Source organism: Epinephelus moara, chromosome 17, assembly GCF_006386435.1.
Source record: "Epinephelus moara isolate mb chromosome 17, YSFRI_EMoa_1.0, whole genome shotgun sequence".
Lineage (NCBI taxonomy): Eukaryota > Metazoa > Chordata > Actinopteri > Perciformes > Serranidae > Epinephelus > Epinephelus moara.
In genome coordinates, this window is record NC_065522.1 from 8,664,093 (window position 1) to 8,683,057 (window position 18,965).

The window sequence follows — 18,965 nt, forward strand, 5'->3', positions numbered from 1 at the left end:
GTGCAGGAAAAAAAGAATATTTATCCCGATAGCCTGCAGTGTGAATGCATCCTCATTACTTATTGCAAGTCTGCTCCTGGACTGATACCCATTCTCCATCTATCCTTCCCTTCAGCTGCAGAACAAATTTCTGTCTCTCATAATTTATTTAGTGGGGTCTCAGCAGGTTAACACCTCCCTCTGTTTAAGTACACCAGCACAGCAACACCTCAGCAGAGCTCTTGTCTCGCGCTCTTGTTTCTCCCTCCTTGATATTGAATACTTGGACTTTTTCCAGTATTTTGTAAAGCTTTGACAGTGTTGTGGTGGAGACAGATGCTGATTCTGACCAGTCTTGTGTGGGATGAATGATTATGACAGATCAGCAGCAGAAGGCCTGAGAATAATCTCCTCCTGATCTAATGTCTCTATCCTCCTTTCCAAATATCACCACTCTATCTGCACCTTTCAGATCATTTGGAGTGTAATGCTAATAAGCATATGTTAGCATGCAAACATGCTAAAGTAAGATGATAACCATGCTAAATATTAGACCTGCTAAACACTGACATGGTAGCATTGTCTCTGTGAGCATATTAGTATTCTGACATTAGCATCACGCTCAAAGCATTACTGTACCTGAGGACAGCCTGACAGAGCTGCTAGCATGGCTATGGACTTAATCTTGTTACAAGACAGCATTGTTTGACAATGACAAAAGTTGAATCTGTCAATACATTGCATGTAATATTCCTTACTTTTATATACTGTGCTGGCTGTTTTTAGTGGAACGATTACTGAACCTGGCCCTCACCTGCAAAATGTCACACAGATTAATATTAACTGACTAGGAAAATATTCAACATGACCACACAGAGATGCAAAGGCACTGCAAAGAGACATAAAGTAATTACAAAAAAGGGCAAAGCCACCAAATAAACAAAACATCCAAAAAAGACACTGAATTACCACAAAGAGACACAAAATTACCTCAAAGAGACATAATGATGACACAGAGACAAAAAAGTGATGCATTACAATGATAAGGAGATTTAAAACAACAACACAAAAAGAGGCTAAACAAATATAAAGTGCGTTTCTTGCTCATACATAGGAGAGGTGGGGGGTCTTTTGCATACCAACTCCTAGATTCCCATTGTCTGATATTCCTGGTAGTGTGTCCATATTAGAGGTGTAAATTCCTACTTTTATCACAATATAACATTATATCAATTCTTTGGACAACAATGCATTATTAGCTGATAACACTAAGTCTAACACAATAAGATTTTTATTCAGTTCAGGGGCCTTCAATCGATTTGAGGTTATGTCGTATGCAAATTTAACACATTTGGTTTCAGAAGAAGCTGTCACCCCTTCCTTTAAGTGAACTTTTTCTTTTTCGCCTATACTTTTTCTTACTTAGATTTAGTTACTGCATCTGTCGACATAACAGAAACTTTGAATTCCATTTGCAGCCTACAGAGCAGCTAATATTTCCCTAGTGAAAGCAAGAAGTTAGCAGTGGCATTTTTTTCACATGGCATGTGCTTTGTCTGTTGACCCGTCTTTTATCCAAAATCCAAAATATTTCCACTCTGCTGATTTATTGCCGAGAAGGGAGTAAATATCCTTGTCTTTCTGAGCTGCATTGTTTGATGGTGACACAGACGCACCATGGGAATATCAAAATAAAGGCGAATCTTAAAGGGGTACGTTGTCAATTTTTAACCAGCTCTGTGTCACTGCAGTGTGGGCAGTGTGTGCAGTTGAGTGGAGTTGAGGCGCTCCCTGCATTATTATTAATGATGCAGAATGATGTGTTTCACATCAACTTGTGGACTTTTGCTCACGGCATGGGCAGGGAGTTCATGGTGTTGCCGGCAAGGGGGGAAGCCAAGCACCATTCATCTGCACAAATTCCCCACATTGCGGAGACACAAGTTTCCCTTTAAAGATGATGATAGGGATTAATGTTTTCATTGTGCATTGATGATACTGGATGATACTGATCATTGAATTGATACATCAGTCCAGATTGACGGATCATTACACCCCTAGTCCTCATAAAGATAATCACTGTTTCTCATTTTGAATGTAATGCCCAGAGGTCATTTGGGACTGTCATCTATCCATAATGGGTGAACATTTGGGCAGATACATCAGAAACAGACTATCCCTGCTGGAAATCCCGTAGTCAATTCTCTGCCAATTTGAAACGCCTCAAACTTTGGTATTCAGAAAAGCATCCCAGTGTGAGCACATGCAGGGACAAAAATTATGTTCAAGCTGATTTCAGATGTATTCAGAGGCAGCACAGAAGGTAGCCTTGACACACTTGACATTTCTCAAAGCTTCAGGGTGCGCTGGTTGTGTCCCATTTCAGCTTCCTGTTGGGCGTGCATTACTAATGGCTCATGTTCATAAGTCTTGACTGCACATTGTGTTATAATTTTAAATGCAAAAACATCCCTTTCATGCCTATTGTAAAGCTCCAATTGGCTCTGTGATAGCAATTAATTGACAAGAGGATGAATTCCATCTCCGAACCCCATCATACAATAAATGTATTGTATACCCAGTGGGAAGCCCTGGCATGTTGACAATGAAACCTTTCTCAGGCCTCGCTCATGGTCACATGCACGTGCAGTTTAGGCGAACGTACTCTGCGAATGCTGGGCTGCTTTCCACATTGCTTTGCCAATTGATTCTAAAGGGTGTTTGAGCTGAATCAAATGATCCCCTCTGGCAGCCCTCCCACACAGCTGCGACCCCATTGATTTTCTGTGAGATGCCATGCAGGCTGAAGGGCAGCGGGGAGCCCTGCAGAGCGCCATTCACAAAGTGTTAGCTTAAGTTTGACATAGACAGGTTAGAAAATTCAGTAATATCTTGGTAGGCCAATACTTTAATATGGTTATGTGTGGATGTGCATGTGGGCTGCTGAACACTAGTCTCTGGCTTTATATTTTGAGGGTTTTCTCTTTCCTGACTCCTCATACTGTACATAGTTTTTTTTAACCTGTGCCACCCTCACTCTTTTGCTCTCCTTTTTAGATCCTCTTTGGCAGTGGCTTTCACAGTCATTCACTGTCTCCTCTTTCGCCCTCACTCCTAATATTTCCTCCTTCTCGTCCACAGAAGCTGCTGCAGTTGCAGAACTTCAACACACTGATGGCTGTGGTGGGCGGCCTCAGCAACAGCTCCATATCTCGTCTCAAAGACACGCAAGCCCACATCAGCGCAGAGACCAACAAGGTGCAGTATCCATCCTCCCAACCATCACTGATCTCTCTCTGGCATCAACAGCCTAACACTGCCACACAAATTCAATATTCACTGCATGTCGATGCTCTTAGCTACCAACTGATATTGGATCTTGATTCAGTAATCCACATGTCCTCCTTGTGAGCTGCCAAGCTCCTTATCTGTGCCTGTTACTCCTACACGGTGGCTTTTTAGAACCGTGAATTTGAGCCATATAACTGGAATGCAACTGTTGTTGGGGGAGTTGCAGTCAGTTATGTAAGTCCATCTGGAGCAAAGTTTTCCAGAATGTTTGTGATACTTCTAAACAAGTCTCTCTTGAGATAGGCTTCCTGTTTGCTGCCAAGACTCATCTCACCCCTTTCCATTTTGTCCACCCTTGAAGTGGAAATATACCCGTTTTTTGCTTAAATTCATCTTTATGAAGTAAATGTTCATTGAACAACAACAGTGAATGACTATAGAATAATGACATCACCAGCATTTAGATTGGTTCCCTGCAAGGCTTACTTTCACTGTGCAAGTCTGTCTGCCACTTTCTGCCACCTAACCTCCTAAGCCTAACCCTGACAACATAACCCTTAAATTATTTTCATCCCCCTCCATTTACTCAACCTGCAGGTTTTTAACAACCTCATTGAACTGGTGACATCATGTGGGAACTACAGTCAATATCGCAAGCGCTTCTCCGAGTGCTCGGGCTTCCGATTCCCCATCCTCGGTGTGCACCTGAAAGACCTTATAGCCGTGCACGTGGCGCTGCCAGACTGGGCCGACAAAGAGAAGACGCGGGTCAACCTGGCTAAGACCCAACAGCTGTACACCATCCTGCAAGAGCTGGCACTGATCCAGGCCACGCCGCCGAACATCGACGCCAACACGGACCTGCTCAACCTGCTTACAGTGAGTGCAAAGAGTGGACAGAATGTGTATGTGCAGCGTCCAAGGTGTTAGGCTCAAATTAAAGACGTAACAGCTTGTGCCGGGTAAAATCAGGTCCTGAATCAGGTGCTGTGAGTTGGTTATTCATCACAAAGTGCAAAATTTGAAGGCGCCCAGACAGCATTGAAGTAGGAGGAAAAACTTTGAGAAGGCCGAGCACACAGCCGGTGTAAGAGGCAGTCTGTTTGATACACAGAATTTGTTCTGCCTTGATTTGATTGGCTCGTGGTCAGACCGACTGAACAGCAGCCAGCTGGGACGAAATCTGTGAACAGACAAAGGCCAGAGATTATACGTAACCAAGGCATTCAAAACATTAACCTCCAAGCTCACAGTATTCCTGTGTCTCAAATAGATGTGGTCCACAGTGGTAAGAGCAGCCTTTATATCATAATACAGGACTGCTGTAAAAATAGATTATATTGAGATTGACAAGCAAGACATAATAGAGATAGGATTGATACTTCAACCTACAGTATTTTAACAATAAACAGCAGAATGTCATCTACTCGATGCAGATAAAAAGTTTAAACCAGGAACCCGATCTGAGATTACTCTGATGACATCATCAGGATTATTTTTTCACTTTGGAAAGCTCCTACAGAGCCACAGAAAACATCAAAACTGTTTCCACAGGCTGCATAATAATGATGAGTACACTAAATATCTTTGGTTGACTGCTGAAACACTGCTATCTGGTTGCCAGACTCAATTTTCTAGCATTGTGCTGTCACCCAGGACAAAGAGTCACAACCTCAGTTTAAGCATGCCTTTGTTGAACTCCACTGAACTTTAAATTGTTAACCTGCTCTGAAACCTTTTGTCTGTTCCTGTATCCCAAGTAAAGACTAAAGAGCTTTTGCTGTCAGAACATTTTGGCTTTGAAATGACTTAAAAGAGGACCTCAGTGGAGTCAGTTTCTCCTTTTAAATCTCAACACTTCTGCAGGGAAGTCTTGATTTTGAGAGATCGCATTGCTATATTGTGTCATCAGTGCTATCAAAGGGGACCTATTATGCTTTTTGTATTTTGTGTCTTAAAGTTACAATAAAGGACATTCATATTAAATGTAGCCAAAGTTTCAAATAACTAGGCAAATATATGTAGCAATCCCTGTAATCCCTCATTTTGACATGAGAACTGTGCAGTGCTCTTGGCATTTTTAGCCAAATGGTTAGTAATCTTGTATCGTAATTACCAAGGCTGGGAGGGTCATTTGAAAACCATGTAACTCCAGCTTTGATGATGTTTTCTGTTCTTATTGCCTGGCATTGAAAGTATTTATAGTTCCCTCTGGGAGAATCCTTTTAACACCGATGGGTCATTTCTATAATACATGGCTTCCCATAGGGATTCTACTTTCACCTTGCCCCTCAGGCCTTCTGCCTTCTGTTATTCCCCTGGCTGCAGTGATCCAGAGACTTTGCTATACGAAAGTCTCAACATTAGGCCCGTTTCCACTGCAGGAACCTCGGGGTAATTTTATGGGGCCGGAGCCGTTGGTGCGTGTCTCCACCGCAGGAACCACCCCCGACAGACAGAGTTCCGCAACTTTTACAGGGGCTAAACAAGTCCCTGCCTTGGAGTAGATACTCAGAACGGCCCCGAGAAACTCCTGGCTGGGGCTTGGGGATTACTTGGTGCTGATTGGATATACTCAAGGCGGGATGTGACGTTTTATAATTAATAACATGGTTATCGTAGATTAGCTGGGATAACTTTTAGCTGTTAGCGGTGACTGTAATAACTCAATAAACGGTCCGTGAAAAAATATTTTTTCCAGCGGATATCTTAGTTACAACATGATTGAACTAGCAAAGCAGTTTTGTGTTGCTATGTATGGTGTTTATTCAGTTTTGGGAAATCACGATGTCTAGGGACAGCTAACAGCAGCAGCAAAGCTAACATCAGGACGTCATCTGTTAAAAGCCTCCCATTGTCGGATACGACATGAAACTACTCCAGTTAGCTCAATCATGTTGTAACTAAGACATCCGCTGGAAAAAATATTTTTTCCACGGACCGTGACCGGAGTTATTACAGACACGGCTAACGGCGTCCCCACACCCCTACTTCGCTCCAGTCAAAATGGTCAAGCAACGATTACGTCACATACAGAGCCCGGTAACTTTACAGGAACCTTCCTCCTACTCCGCTCTCTCAGTGGAGACATGGCGGTTGAGAGGGCCGAGCGAGAGGACGTTCCTGTAGTAGTTCCTGCCCCCCAGATAGTACCAGGAACTTCTTCAGTGGAAACGGGCCTAATGCTGACCAATCAGAGCAGACCAACACATTCTCACCCAAGACCTCATCACATGTTACAATTGGTCATGGACTTTTGCGTCCAGATACGATGTGCAAGGCACCCTGGGTGTGTTGATTGTTGATGTTCTGGGACCCTGTGTCAAGTTCGGCCTGTTACATGCATTGTCTTTTTTCAAATGCACTTCCGTTATCAAAGGAAATTTACAGTTTACTTACAGTCCCTTTCAAAATAAAGGCACTACATTGGTACAACACTGCAAATGGATGCTTTTTTTTCCTTCAACAACAAACGCACATGGTTGGGTTTAGGAAAAAAAGAACAGGGTTTGGCTTTATAATCTAATGGGATGGGAACACCGTTCTCCTAGGGGAAAGTTGATGTTTGTTGGACCCATCCACCAGTGCACCCACCCACTCTACTCGGACTTTAGCCGCTTTAACTTTTGTTCTTGTCCCCCGCGTTTCCCCCTGATGCCGCCGAGCGCCATTAAAATATAACGGTGACCAGCCACATATCATGCCGACGTTAAAGGAGGGCTTTTTCCGATGCCGCAAGTTACCGGATGTTGACGACTTTGGAGTGAGACTGGATTGAGCAGACTGGGCTTTTTGGAGGGTGGCTTTAAGTGTCTCAGACCAAGGGTGAATACAGGTGTTCCAGCACAGACGGTATGAGGGAAGTAAAGGTGTTACAAATCAAGCATATAAACATGTTCTGGTAGAGACCTTAAATACAAGTATGAGCCTGAAAATGAGTATTATAGGGTCCCTTTTAAACTGTAAAAGTGTAAACATTTTACAGTACAGTCATTTTGCAGCTTCTTCCCCAGACTATTTTTCTGTCTTGGCTTACAAAGGAATGCTCTCTCCCTCTCCTTATATTACACTTTGTGCCAATATTACACTCCTATCAATCACCAAAGACCGACAGGAAGAAATGGAAGCCCCCATCAGGAAATAATCTCCTCAAAACACATTGTTGCCCTATAAAATACATTAAGCTCGTAATGTGAAATGATGTGGGAAAGGCATAATTTAAAAATGCTTACAAGTATCATTGAGGAAATTACCCTTTTTATATTCTGAGTGATAGTTATCTATGTCTGAGCAAACAGTTAAGTACAGCTACAACTTATGTTTAGTGCGAGCTCTTAAACTGGGAATAGTGAGGGAGGCTGATCTCAGTTTTTGTTGCTGTGTGCACTTCAGTATGAAAGCTAGGGTTGTGTTTTGGCACTTCACACCAAACCCCTGAGTGTGTGTGAGTATTTTTGGCAGATGCAGATAAGGGTTTCCTGAATTTGAGAAGCTCTCTGTATTTAAACAATCCCAAGGGATTAATCACTCAATCCGGCTGCAGGTGTTCGCGTGAGATTGCAGCTGGCGCCCCCCTTTTTTTTTTTCTGTGAAAATGAATGAAAGAAAACAACTTGACAGGTTTTGGAGCTGAGGGGAACCAGGGAAGTTTGCTGGACAGAGTCAATACCCAATTATCTTATGCCAGTGCTTATTGGACTTTATCTATCTTGAGTCTGAGGGGACGAGTGCAAGGAGATGGAAAGAAAGTCGATACATCCTTCAAAATAATCTCTACACGGGCATGCCTGCAAACCGCAGAAGTTTAATCATACTTTCCTCCTGTTTGATTCAAATTCATCAGCCCTTCAGATAATTCAAATTCAATCAAATGATCTCGGATGTGGTGAACAAGTCACAGTTAACATTTTCACTGAAATACAACAAGCATCACTAAATCAGACGACCAAACAAGGAGAAAAGCCTTTTTTTCCCCCTTCCGCACTTCCCACTTCAACTCAATAAAAGCCAGGAAACACAATTACGGTAAGAGAATAGCTCTGAGGAAAATAATGTGAGGACAACAATAGATGCAGTGGATGACAACATGTGGCACTTGGCTGCAGCATTTTAGTTTTAGCAAAAAATAGATGCTGCTCTCTCACCTGTTGCCATGGTGGCTGTGTACATTATAATGAACAGGTCTGTGTGTGAAAATTAGACCTGTTCTAATTTTAGAATTAAGTTATTATTTCATTAACATCTTTATATGGAAGCCCTGAGAGGAAAAAAAAGCAATCTGTGAAAACTGGTGTTTTTAGAAATATTTTTATTGATCATCTGTGGAAACAGGTGAATTCTTTTTTTTCTTGATAATTTTTGTTGTGTGATACTGTAAAAAAAAAAATCACCTCTTTTCACAGATGAAAAAATAAACTTGAAAAAATGATCTTGGGAAGAAAATGCATCTGTTTTCACTGATGGAGAAAACAAACAAAAAAACCCAAACCCACCTTGCTTGCCTCTCAGGGCTTCTGTAACTTATACTATTGATTTGATTGATTGATTTGATTATTTATTTTTATTTACTGCTACTCTAATATGATTTAGGTGATCGATATTTTAGTTGCAGTGCTCTCAAAGTGGAAAAAATGACACTATAAACATTTGGAACTCAAATAAATAGTGAACAGTTTCAGTGAAGGTACACAACAGCCTTATTTGGTCACTTATTTGGTCAACTGTTTGTATTTCCCAGATATTTACATTTGGCTATGCCTTTAAAAGGCTCCTTTTGCAGAGAATTTATGCAGGAATGAATTAATTTTGTGGTGGAGATGAATGCTAAGAATGAAGGAGGGTGCTCTGAGTGCTGCTGAAACAATGCAGACAGACACTCTCTTCATGGATGCCATACAAAAAGAAAAAAACATCAAAGTATTTTGAGCATGGCTGTTTATTCTTGATGTTTGAGAACAGTAAAATAACCTCAGCTCAAAGGCCCATTTACAAGCTTTAAAAGCTCATACAGCCTTCATTATTCTGCAGTCTACTGGGTCAAGTGATGATAGTCATATTTGGAGAGAAGATTGCAACCCCTGATTTAGGAATAATTTAACATCTCCTGAAAATATTTGTGCTCAACACAGTTGGTTTACTGCTCACCTTGCTGCAGCTATGTAGAAGTGTACTTCAGGGTGTGTTAGTATACTGTGATGTCACTGGCAGGTTTAGTTACAGGTGCAGTAATGCAGGTTTGAAACTTCCAACCAAAAAGATTGCAGTGAAATACTGCTTTTCAGCCTGCTGTTCAGATCCACTGTTGAAGCAAAATCACTGATATTAATGTAGTGTGCAAAATATATGATTTATATATGATGAGTAAAAAAAAATCATAAAAGTCATTGTGCAGTGTGTCTAACAAAATGTAAAAAAAAAAAAAAAAAATCAGATTATGGTATGCCTTAAAAAGTCATAGCAAAGTATGTCTAAAAAAAATCCTTCAAACGTCATAGTATAGTATGTCGTAAAAAAAAAAAGACAGAATTGTATGTCAAAAACAGAACAAAACAAAAAACATTAAAAAGTGATAGTATAGTAAAAAAAAAAAAAAAAGTCAGTGTGTGCACAGAACCTCTGATCTGATAACCCTTGATCTAAGATTTCAAAATGCTCTAAAATGGTTAGCTTAGCTTAGCTCCTGGTGGGAATTTGCCCCAGACCCCCCTGCAGAGCTTTGGGTTGTTAAATAGGTGATTTTAGCGCTCTGAAATGTAGTAGAAGCTAATGTCACAAATGATTGGTTCATCTTAAGACAAAATGATCACACTGGCTCCTCATGTCCTGTTCTGTGCAGGTATCTCTGGACCAGTACCACACAGAGGAGGAGATCTACCAGATGTCTCTACAGAGAGAACCTCGCAAGCCAGCGGTGAGCAGCCATTTAATGTACACATTGAGATCCCATACTGGGCTGGTCTCAAATATCCCAAATTTGGCAGTGTTATATTACTCTGCTCCTGTCTTAGATGATAGATCACATCACGAATACAATACACAAATCTTTGTTTTTCCTCTCTCATGACATTTTGATCTGCTGTTGTAACCCTTGACTGCTGCTCTGTACAGCAGCTGTCTTTTCTTGTCCTTGGAAGATGACAGCGTCTGCTTCCTAGGATTGATACTGACCTAACCCTCTTTGGTTTCTCACTGGTTGTAGCAGAACTCCAGCCCCGCCCCTGCGCCTGAACCCAAGCCCACCATGATCGATGACTGGGCTGTGTCAGTGAAGCCCAACGCTGACCCGACGATCATCAAAAAACACATAGAGAAGATGGTGGAGGTGAGTGTGTCAGCCTCTACACATTCTCGTCTCTCAGCGCTGATTGTAACCTGAGGGGCGCTGGAAGGCTGAGGGAAAAATATCTGTTGTTATCCTCTCCACAATCATCTTGCCATGAGTACTGCCAAGTGCTCTTGGCTTTCTGGCCAAATGGTTGGTAATCTTGTACCATAATAACCAAGGCTTGGAGGGTCATGTGAAAACCATGTAACTCGAGCATGTTTTATGTTTTTATTTCTTGGCGTTGAAAGAATTAATAGATCTCTGTGAGAGATCCTTTTAAAAACAGTGGTTCAGTTTGTGTAATGCATGGATTCCTGTTGGGATTCTATGAAAGACCTGAGAAGCATAGTTCGTGGGCAAGTTTATCTCCTACATACAAGATATTATCTCCTACGTATGTAAGGTTATCATCTATGTAGGAGCTGTCCTATAAAGGAGATCAACTTTTGGCCAGCACACTGAAACTAACCTTCTCAACCCTCTAATTCACAGTCGGTCTTCAAGAACTTTGACTCAGACGGTGACGGCCACATCTCCAGGGACGAATTTGAAGCGATCAGGAACAACTTCCCATACCTCAGCAAGTTTGGAGAACTGGACAAAAACCAGTGAGCACTCGCAGATTTATTCACTGCTGTAAAAAGTTCATACATTGAACCAACGTCACTTCTCTTTGCTTTCTCTCCCAGAGACGGGCAGATCAGCAGAGATGAGATGATAGACTACTTTATGAAAGCCAGCTCTCTGCTTAACTGCAAGATGGGCTTCATCCACACTTTCACTGAGGCCACCTACGTCAAGCCCACGTTCTGCGAGCACTGCGCCGGCTTTGTGAGTAAACACCTACTTCTCACTTGTAATCATGTTTTGAGCTTATGTGTTAGGGGCTGTTCATTACTTTTGAGGGGGTGGGTTGGGGGGGTTGGTCATTTTTCTAAGCACTGGAGAGGGACTGTTTTTTATTTTGGCTTAGGGGAAGGACATACAACTTTAAATGGTTGTATTTTGTATTTGTTTCAAATACCATCTGAGCCTCAAAACCTGCTGGAAGGTTTAAACAGCATAAACATAAATAAAGAACAATCCCTTACTTCACTATAACCACCCTCAGTCCTAAAAATACAAAATACTTTGCGATACTTTTAAAAACTGTTTTCGATACAGAATCAGCTGTATGATATATAAACCCTTCAGGCTCCTGTGGAGGTCTTTAACAGATATCGATCTTTTTGTTGTTTGCTTTTGTGCTTTCAAATGCATCGATTTCTTCATTGACCCAATCAATAGCACGTGTCATAGTTTGTTAAAAAAAAGGTCAAAGGTCAGCTGTGTTCACCCTGCCTTTCCACAGCCATGTAGCCGCGTAGACTATCCGCACTTCATTATTTGTCTCAGCAGTCACCGGCGGCGCGTGATAGGCTCATCTCTCAGAGGTTCCTCCTGTCAGGTCAGGGCAATGCCAATTACTTTGAGCTACAGCCACGCGCTGCTGAAGTTGCATTCTGGGAAATATGGGAGGAAGGTAATTGGGCGAGATGATAACCCTCCTCTGTGGCAGTGTTACATCTGTGTGTGCGTGTGTATGTGTGTGTGTCCTCTGGCCCTTAACATTCCCCAAAGTCCCCCAAGGATCTCTCTGTTATTTAGACACAGACAGTGAGTCAGCACTCAGCTGTAATGAGAACAGGAACAGAGCCCTCATATTGAACTGCAGACAATGAAATGACATCCCATTCATTTGTCTATGCTGCATATGTAAAAAAAAAAAAAAAAAAAAAGCTAGAGGAGAGGATGCTCAAAGAGAAGTACGCCATAGATTATATGTATAGACTTTCATTAACACTCAAAGGAGCACACATTTAGACACAGTCATTCTCCGGGGGAAGCTGGAGCATTTTCAAACCATCATGAGGGGAAACTCAGAATAGAGAGCATGGAAAGATAAGGACTCTGGCAGCATGCTTCTTCCTTTGAATATGTGTGTGTGGCAGAGGTAGATACACTAGCCACTTCCTCCTTTGCCTGCTTTGTGCTTCCCTCTTGGCTCCTGTGCAAAAACAATATTTTCCCGCAGCCCATTTTTCAGCTCTTGTCTCAAACACGGCGTACAAGCCAAGCTGGCCCTCCTGTAAACACTGCAGAGTTCACTCACCTCCAGTGTCGCACACGGATCGTCGTAATCTTACTCCGCTCTGCCTGCAACCCTAATTAATGGCACACAGATGAGTTTCACTAAACGCACGAAGCGAGGAGACACATCACAGGGTGTGAGATTTTTTGCATCTCGGGGGAGTACCGCAAGTTTGTAGCTGGAGGCTCAGAGCACTTTTATATGAGAGATTGCAGACAGCGTTGCACAAGTCTCTTTGGGGCTTTTGACAGTTTAGCTTCGTAGAATCAGAATAAGAAAAGCAAAAAAAAAAAATCTCTTGTTTCGTCTTCTCAACCTGACTGAAAAATCGAGTATTTGAAAATGATCTCACTGGGGAAAATGGCTGTCTAGGCAATCTATAATGAAGCAACAAAAGCAGGCATATTCATTGTTCCTTTATGTGATCACACACCTACAGATTCATTTCCTTTTATGTATTTGGTGCATTTCGGTTCACACTGGACTGGCAAACAAACCTTCCATTAACATGTTTGGGTGACCTTATCCTGCTGCGTTCCAGATTTAGAGAGGGTCGTGCCAAAAACAAATTTGTTTGCAGTCCCTGTTACTTTAACCAAACACAATTTTTCTTCCTGTAATGCTCAAACCATTTAAGGACACAAACTGTATGAGACTTATTTAACAGCTGAAACATGCAGAACTTACATAGGTTGCTCACCTACAGATGATTACACCGTCTATTTGTCAGCAACATTCACACTAAGTCCTCAGTTTCCACACTGGGTCTGTTCAGTCCTGTTTGTGCTGTGCATGTGTTGTGGAGGAGGTAGAGAGGAGTCTTCGAATTTCACAAGCTGCAATTTCTTCCTTTGTGTTAGCATGTTGCAGAGGTGAAAGGGATAGCTTTTGGGAAATGTGTTTGCCAGGTAGCAGTTACCTTAGCATGAAGACTGGTAACGGGGAAAATGTTAAAAGAATTTGCCTCCCTGCACCTCTACAGGCTGTCCTGTCCTGACCTCGTGTATAGTTTGTATGTATACCTAAAAAAAGTAACACCACAATTTGTTTATAACCCTAGCAATCATGAGCCGATAATTCATGTATATCCAACGTAATCGCGAGGACTGTTATCACATGACCAATGCCCTGATGGGAGTAAAGAAGGAATAAGTGAAAGAGTGAAAGTCTGCTTAAGGAGACATGTTGAGGTGGTGGATGGATCAAACCGAGGACTTTTCCCCAGAGACGGAGCTCTGGAATGTGTGGAACCAAATGAACAACGAGTTATTTTAAAGTACATCTTCACCATGTTTTTTTCCGAAACCTAACCTACGTAACTTAACTTGCCTTGTCCTAACTTAAGTAACTTACGTTAAGTATGTCACGTGATGAACCCCAACTGTGTTTCTCTGTGTGACTCTATGTTAAGTACATAACGTGACAACGCCATTCGAGGGACACTAATTCATTTGATATCATACCAACCCTTGTTTGAGATTTTGTTGACCTCTAAAGCATAAACTGTATAGAATAATGGACGTAGCTACCATTATTAGTTTGTTGACTCCTATTTTGAAGCCTTGACTTTTGAAGCTTTTTGGCTGTCACCATCTTGGATTTTTGGAGCCAGAACGTGATGATTCCCAACCTTATATCTTTTCCTAAACCATACCTTTGTGCTAACTTTGTGTTTAGTACGTAACTGTACATTAAGTACATACTGCGACAACGCCCAACCATATTTCTTTTCCTAAACATAACCTAAGTAGTGGGGCACTTATTTATTTGATATCATACCAACTGTTACTGTTGTTTGAGATTACATAGATCTCTAAAGCAAAGACTGTATAAAATAATGGATGTAGCTACTATGACATCACCTATTAGTTTGTTGACTCCTGCCTTGAAGCCTCGGGTTTGTCTTTTTGGCCATCTCCATCTTGGAGTTTTGGAGCCAGAGGTTACTCAAGGTGACCATATTTGGATGAATCTAAGTGGATGAGTTCTATAAAAATCCACCCCCCCGTACAGTTGTAATGAAGGAGCTATTAATGTTATCTACAGCTAATTAGCTATATAGAAACTGTTGTACCAGACTGTAAACATGTTTATTTCTGCTGTAAATTTGGGCATTTCGACATGGTGGTCTCTGGGGATTTACTCACTTTTGAAGCCAACCTTAAGTGGTCATTCAGTTTAGGACACTTTCACATTGGCTTCATTTTTCAGCTGCAGAGGTTGCCACTTGGTCTAAAGCTCACTAATTAACATGTTATATCTAGTACAAAAAACAAGAACTTGTGGTTTTTACAGGAAATAAAGAACTATTTCTTGGCTGGGTGGAGTGACTTCCTGAAGTTCCTGCTGGTTACCCAACAACCTCACTGTGACAAGACTCAGCAAGATGTGTTAATTAGGGATGTTGGAGGTAATGGTAGGCAGTTTAATTGACCTTTGGACAGGCTAGCTGTCTCCCCCTTCTTCAAGTCTTTATGCTAAAGCTAACCTCTACTTTCATATTGAACAGATGAATAGATAAATAAACCCTAGCTTATACCTTTATAACACCAGCAGGCATGAAAGAATGCATTTTCCGAAGATGCATGTACAAGTGTGATAAATAATTATATTTTAAAGTACAGGATGAACAGACCTCTGATAGGGAAGAACAGTTACAAAGGATCAAACAAAAATGCCAAATGAGACTCTCTGGCCTATAACATTATATCTACTGTAGATACTGTAGATTTCAAAGTTTAACTTTGCTTATTTTGTGTTTTCCTAGTTCTGTTAATGGTCAATATGTCAGTGTCCCGAGAGTCTGTTAAGACATTTTAAATCACTTTAAAACAGGGTGGTAGCCGAATGCCAAAAATGTCAACGTGAATTTAGAAAATGTCAAGAGGAATCTCTCCTCACTGTGTCTGTTTATCTGCACTCGCTGTTCGCAGGAACAGAGTGACATGTGATTGGTGGCACTCTTAAAATGTGGTAGGAAAAGATAGAAGGCACCTTTTGTAGTGAAATAGCAAAACATAAATAATTTACTTGAGAGGAAAAAAAACCTTTTCACTTCAGGGGAAACCGGTGTTGGTTGGCACACAGCTATGTTCTGGTCCTTTGAGGGTCACAGAAACAAAGATGTAACATCAGATTGTTTTCTTTCTTGTCCTGCACTCATTTAATAAAACATCTGAAAGTCACTAACGTTTTTTGGTGACATTTCAGTTTTATAATATTGAAAGTAAAAAAGTGGTCTGTGAATGTATTCTTAAACTGTGTTAGAGATATTGGAAATGTGTTACTGTAGTTAATAGAGAGAGGAATCAGCTACATTTTGATACAAGATTTGAAAGTCTGTGACGAGCGATTGTAGCTGACAGAATTTCGTCAATTTTAGATTAAAGAGATTAGAGAGATTAAAGCCAATGTTTACATAGCTAGTTGATTATTTTAAATAGTCAGTGGCAAAAATAATTAGTAATTCCTAGGGGTGGGAATCTCAAGGCACCTCACAATTTGATCTGATTACAATTCAGATTGCTACAATTCAATGATAAAATGATTATCGATGCATCATGATACGTCTTGATGCATCAGCATTTTTTTTATTTCTGTATTATTTATTTTTCTCACTGTGACTACTTGCTATTTTTAATAAAATATCATAATATATTTGAAGTGATCCATAATGAAATAAACAGATTCATTTGCAGATTCAAAATGTATAGCTTTTTAACATTGTGCCAACCAACCCGGTGATGGGGCTGTGCATAAATGCAGAACATGACTTTTATTACCATGTACCTAATCTTAGAAAACATTTGTGTATGTTAAAACAGTTTTTTGTAGTAGAGGCTTTAACCTACATATTCTCACTCCGACCTTGTCACATGTCGACGTTCGATCAAGGCCTTTCCACATCGACATATGACGCACAAGGTAGCCTGGGTGAATTGGTTGTTGATGTCCTGGGACACCATGTCAACTTCATCCTGTTTACATGCATTGTTTGTGCATTTCTATTGTCACAGGAAATGTATAGGATGCGGTTGGGTTTCGGCAACAACAGCACCTGGTTGGGTTTAGGAAAAAAGAACAGGGATTGGCTTTACAATCTTAAGTAGGCAAATACTGTGCTCCTGGTTGAAAGTTGGTGGTTGTTGGACCCATCCACTGTCACACCCGCCCACCTTACTTGGACTTCCGCCCCCTTAAGTTACATTGTTGTCCTGCCATGTTTCCCCGATGCCGCCGAGCACTGTTAAACAATAACACCAACCGGCCGCGTATCATGCCAATATTAAAGTACGGCTTTTTTGGCGGTGTCTGACGCTGGAAGTCCCTGACCAGGCACTAGTATTCGACAACTACGAGAACGAGTAACCTTAACCTTTCATTTGCTGCTGGTTAGAATATTCTAACATAAATTATGTCAATGGAAGGTGAAAAGTGAAAAATATGCCAACCAATCCCAGTCTCTCCCACTTTGAATTTGCTGCTAAAATAAGTAAACATACAAGATTACATGAATGGACCCACAGTTATTAAAGAGTAATTAAATGCATTCTGCTTGGAAGATTTTATTTTAAATGCAATAACATCAAACATGTCAGCTCAAGTTTCATGCTCAGTCACAGTCTGCTGATTCAAAAGCTTGTAAGCACATAAGGAGACATTAGCAAAGGGATCCAAAAATATAAACATGAATACCTCTCAGAGTGCATTTTTGAAATTGAATGTGTAACTGCTGGCAGTAAAAGTAGCACATTTCCTCCACAATAAAAAGCAGGATTTGCAATTTTAGTGCCAAATCATTTCTAGATTTGTAGTACAGTTTTTTAAAAGCTTGCTGTAAAACCGTGAAGGAAATGTAGTGAGTTTGTGTGTCTCCAGCTCTTGTTTGTAGTGCATTGTGTTTTTCAGTCCACAGAGGCAGTAAAGGTCAGTCAGTGTAGGCAGAGCTGTGATGATAGTTGTGTTTAGATGTTCTGCTCGTAACTGACTTCTCTTTGTTGTAGAGCCTCTGGCTGTGTTCACCGTCTCCAACTGTGTGTGTCTTTGTTTGTGTGTATATGTGCAGCAACGAGTGTATGCGTTTGCATGCATGAGTGTGTGTGTGTGTGTGTGTGTGTGTGTGTGTGTGTGTGTGTGAAGAGGTCAGGATATTTTGTGCCTCCTCAGATGTGCCAGTGCAGTGTGTGATCTCCAGCTCGGCTCTTTCATGTCATTGTTCCCCCCACTGTCTGTGCGCTCCCTGTGTCCCGCTTGATCTCGTTCCCCCTCCGCCCCCTCTGTCCCGCCAACCTCCTCTCTCTCCTCCTTTCTTTACCTCCATGTCTCTCTCTCTCCCTCTCTCTCTCTCAGCCTACATCCTTCTCTGTTCCATTATGCCCATTTTCTTCATTCGCCTTTTTCCTCCAGCCTTCACTCCCTGCCTCAGTATCAATGGGGTATATCAGGATGTGAACTATATGGGTGTTTAAACATGTTTTAGACCATTGACTGCTAATTGTATGTACTATCTCTTTACTGCCACCCACTTCCTAAAGCATACGTTTTTAGATAAATTTCCTTCCTTCCCTCGAGTTATTGGTTTCCATTATTTTCACTTCACTGTTCATCACAGCTTAGAGACTTGGTGGTTTCGACAAAAAGTCAAAGGCACAACATGTGAAGAGAATACTGTGTTTTAGTTATTTAAGAGCTGCATTTCATCAGCTAACACTGAATTGGAGGGACCCTGAACATACCTGCAATTTCCCAGTCCAACAGTCCCAGTTCACCACATTACACTGCAAATTTGAAGTCCTACTGATTTTAACAATGTAGCTAAATGAACAGAGGCTAATAGCTACGACATTATTCCAACATTTGACATGCCTAATAGTTGGCAATCACATTCGTAGCTAATGGGCTAAAAACTACTACAATCCTTCAAGCTAGTGTGTCAAAACTAGCAATCATACTTAAAGTGCTATTATCACGCTGTGAAAATTCTCAGTCCTGCATTTAAAACCTTACTAACTGCAAGTACAAGCATGTTAGTAGTATCAGCAAAATATACTTTAAGTATTAAAAGTAAAAGTAGTCATTTTGCAGTAAAATGTTCCCTGTGGTGTTTTACTGATATGTGATGTTTATCTGCTACATTCTGTGCAGCAGTAATATTGCATTGTGCTGCTATAGATGATTAGGCTGTGCTAATTTTAAAGGTATACTATGCAGGATATTCCTAAAAAACAAACCTCTCAATCA

General features: G+C 41.1%; 1 protein-coding gene across 2 annotated transcripts in view; it reads left to right on the forward strand.

The window, feature by feature from the left end:
* Positions 1–18,965, forward strand: part of LOC126404088 (RAS guanyl-releasing protein 2-like) — a 54,722-nt gene that overhangs the window by 23,921 nt on the left and 11,836 nt on the right. The window contains exons 8-13 of one of the 2 annotated variants that reach the window (XM_050067081.1): positions 3,121–3,237; positions 3,868–4,149; positions 10,106–10,180; positions 10,472–10,591; positions 11,087–11,202; positions 11,284–11,425. In XM_050067081.1, the coding sequence (XP_049923038.1) occupies positions 3,121–3,237; positions 3,868–4,149; positions 10,106–10,180; positions 10,472–10,591; positions 11,087–11,202; positions 11,284–11,425 (852 nt within the window). Of the gene's footprint in view, positions 1–3,120; positions 3,238–3,867; positions 4,150–10,105; positions 10,181–10,468; positions 10,592–11,086; positions 11,203–11,283; positions 11,426–18,965 lie in introns of both variants that reach the window. The other variant, XM_050067080.1, reaches the window with a different exon arrangement.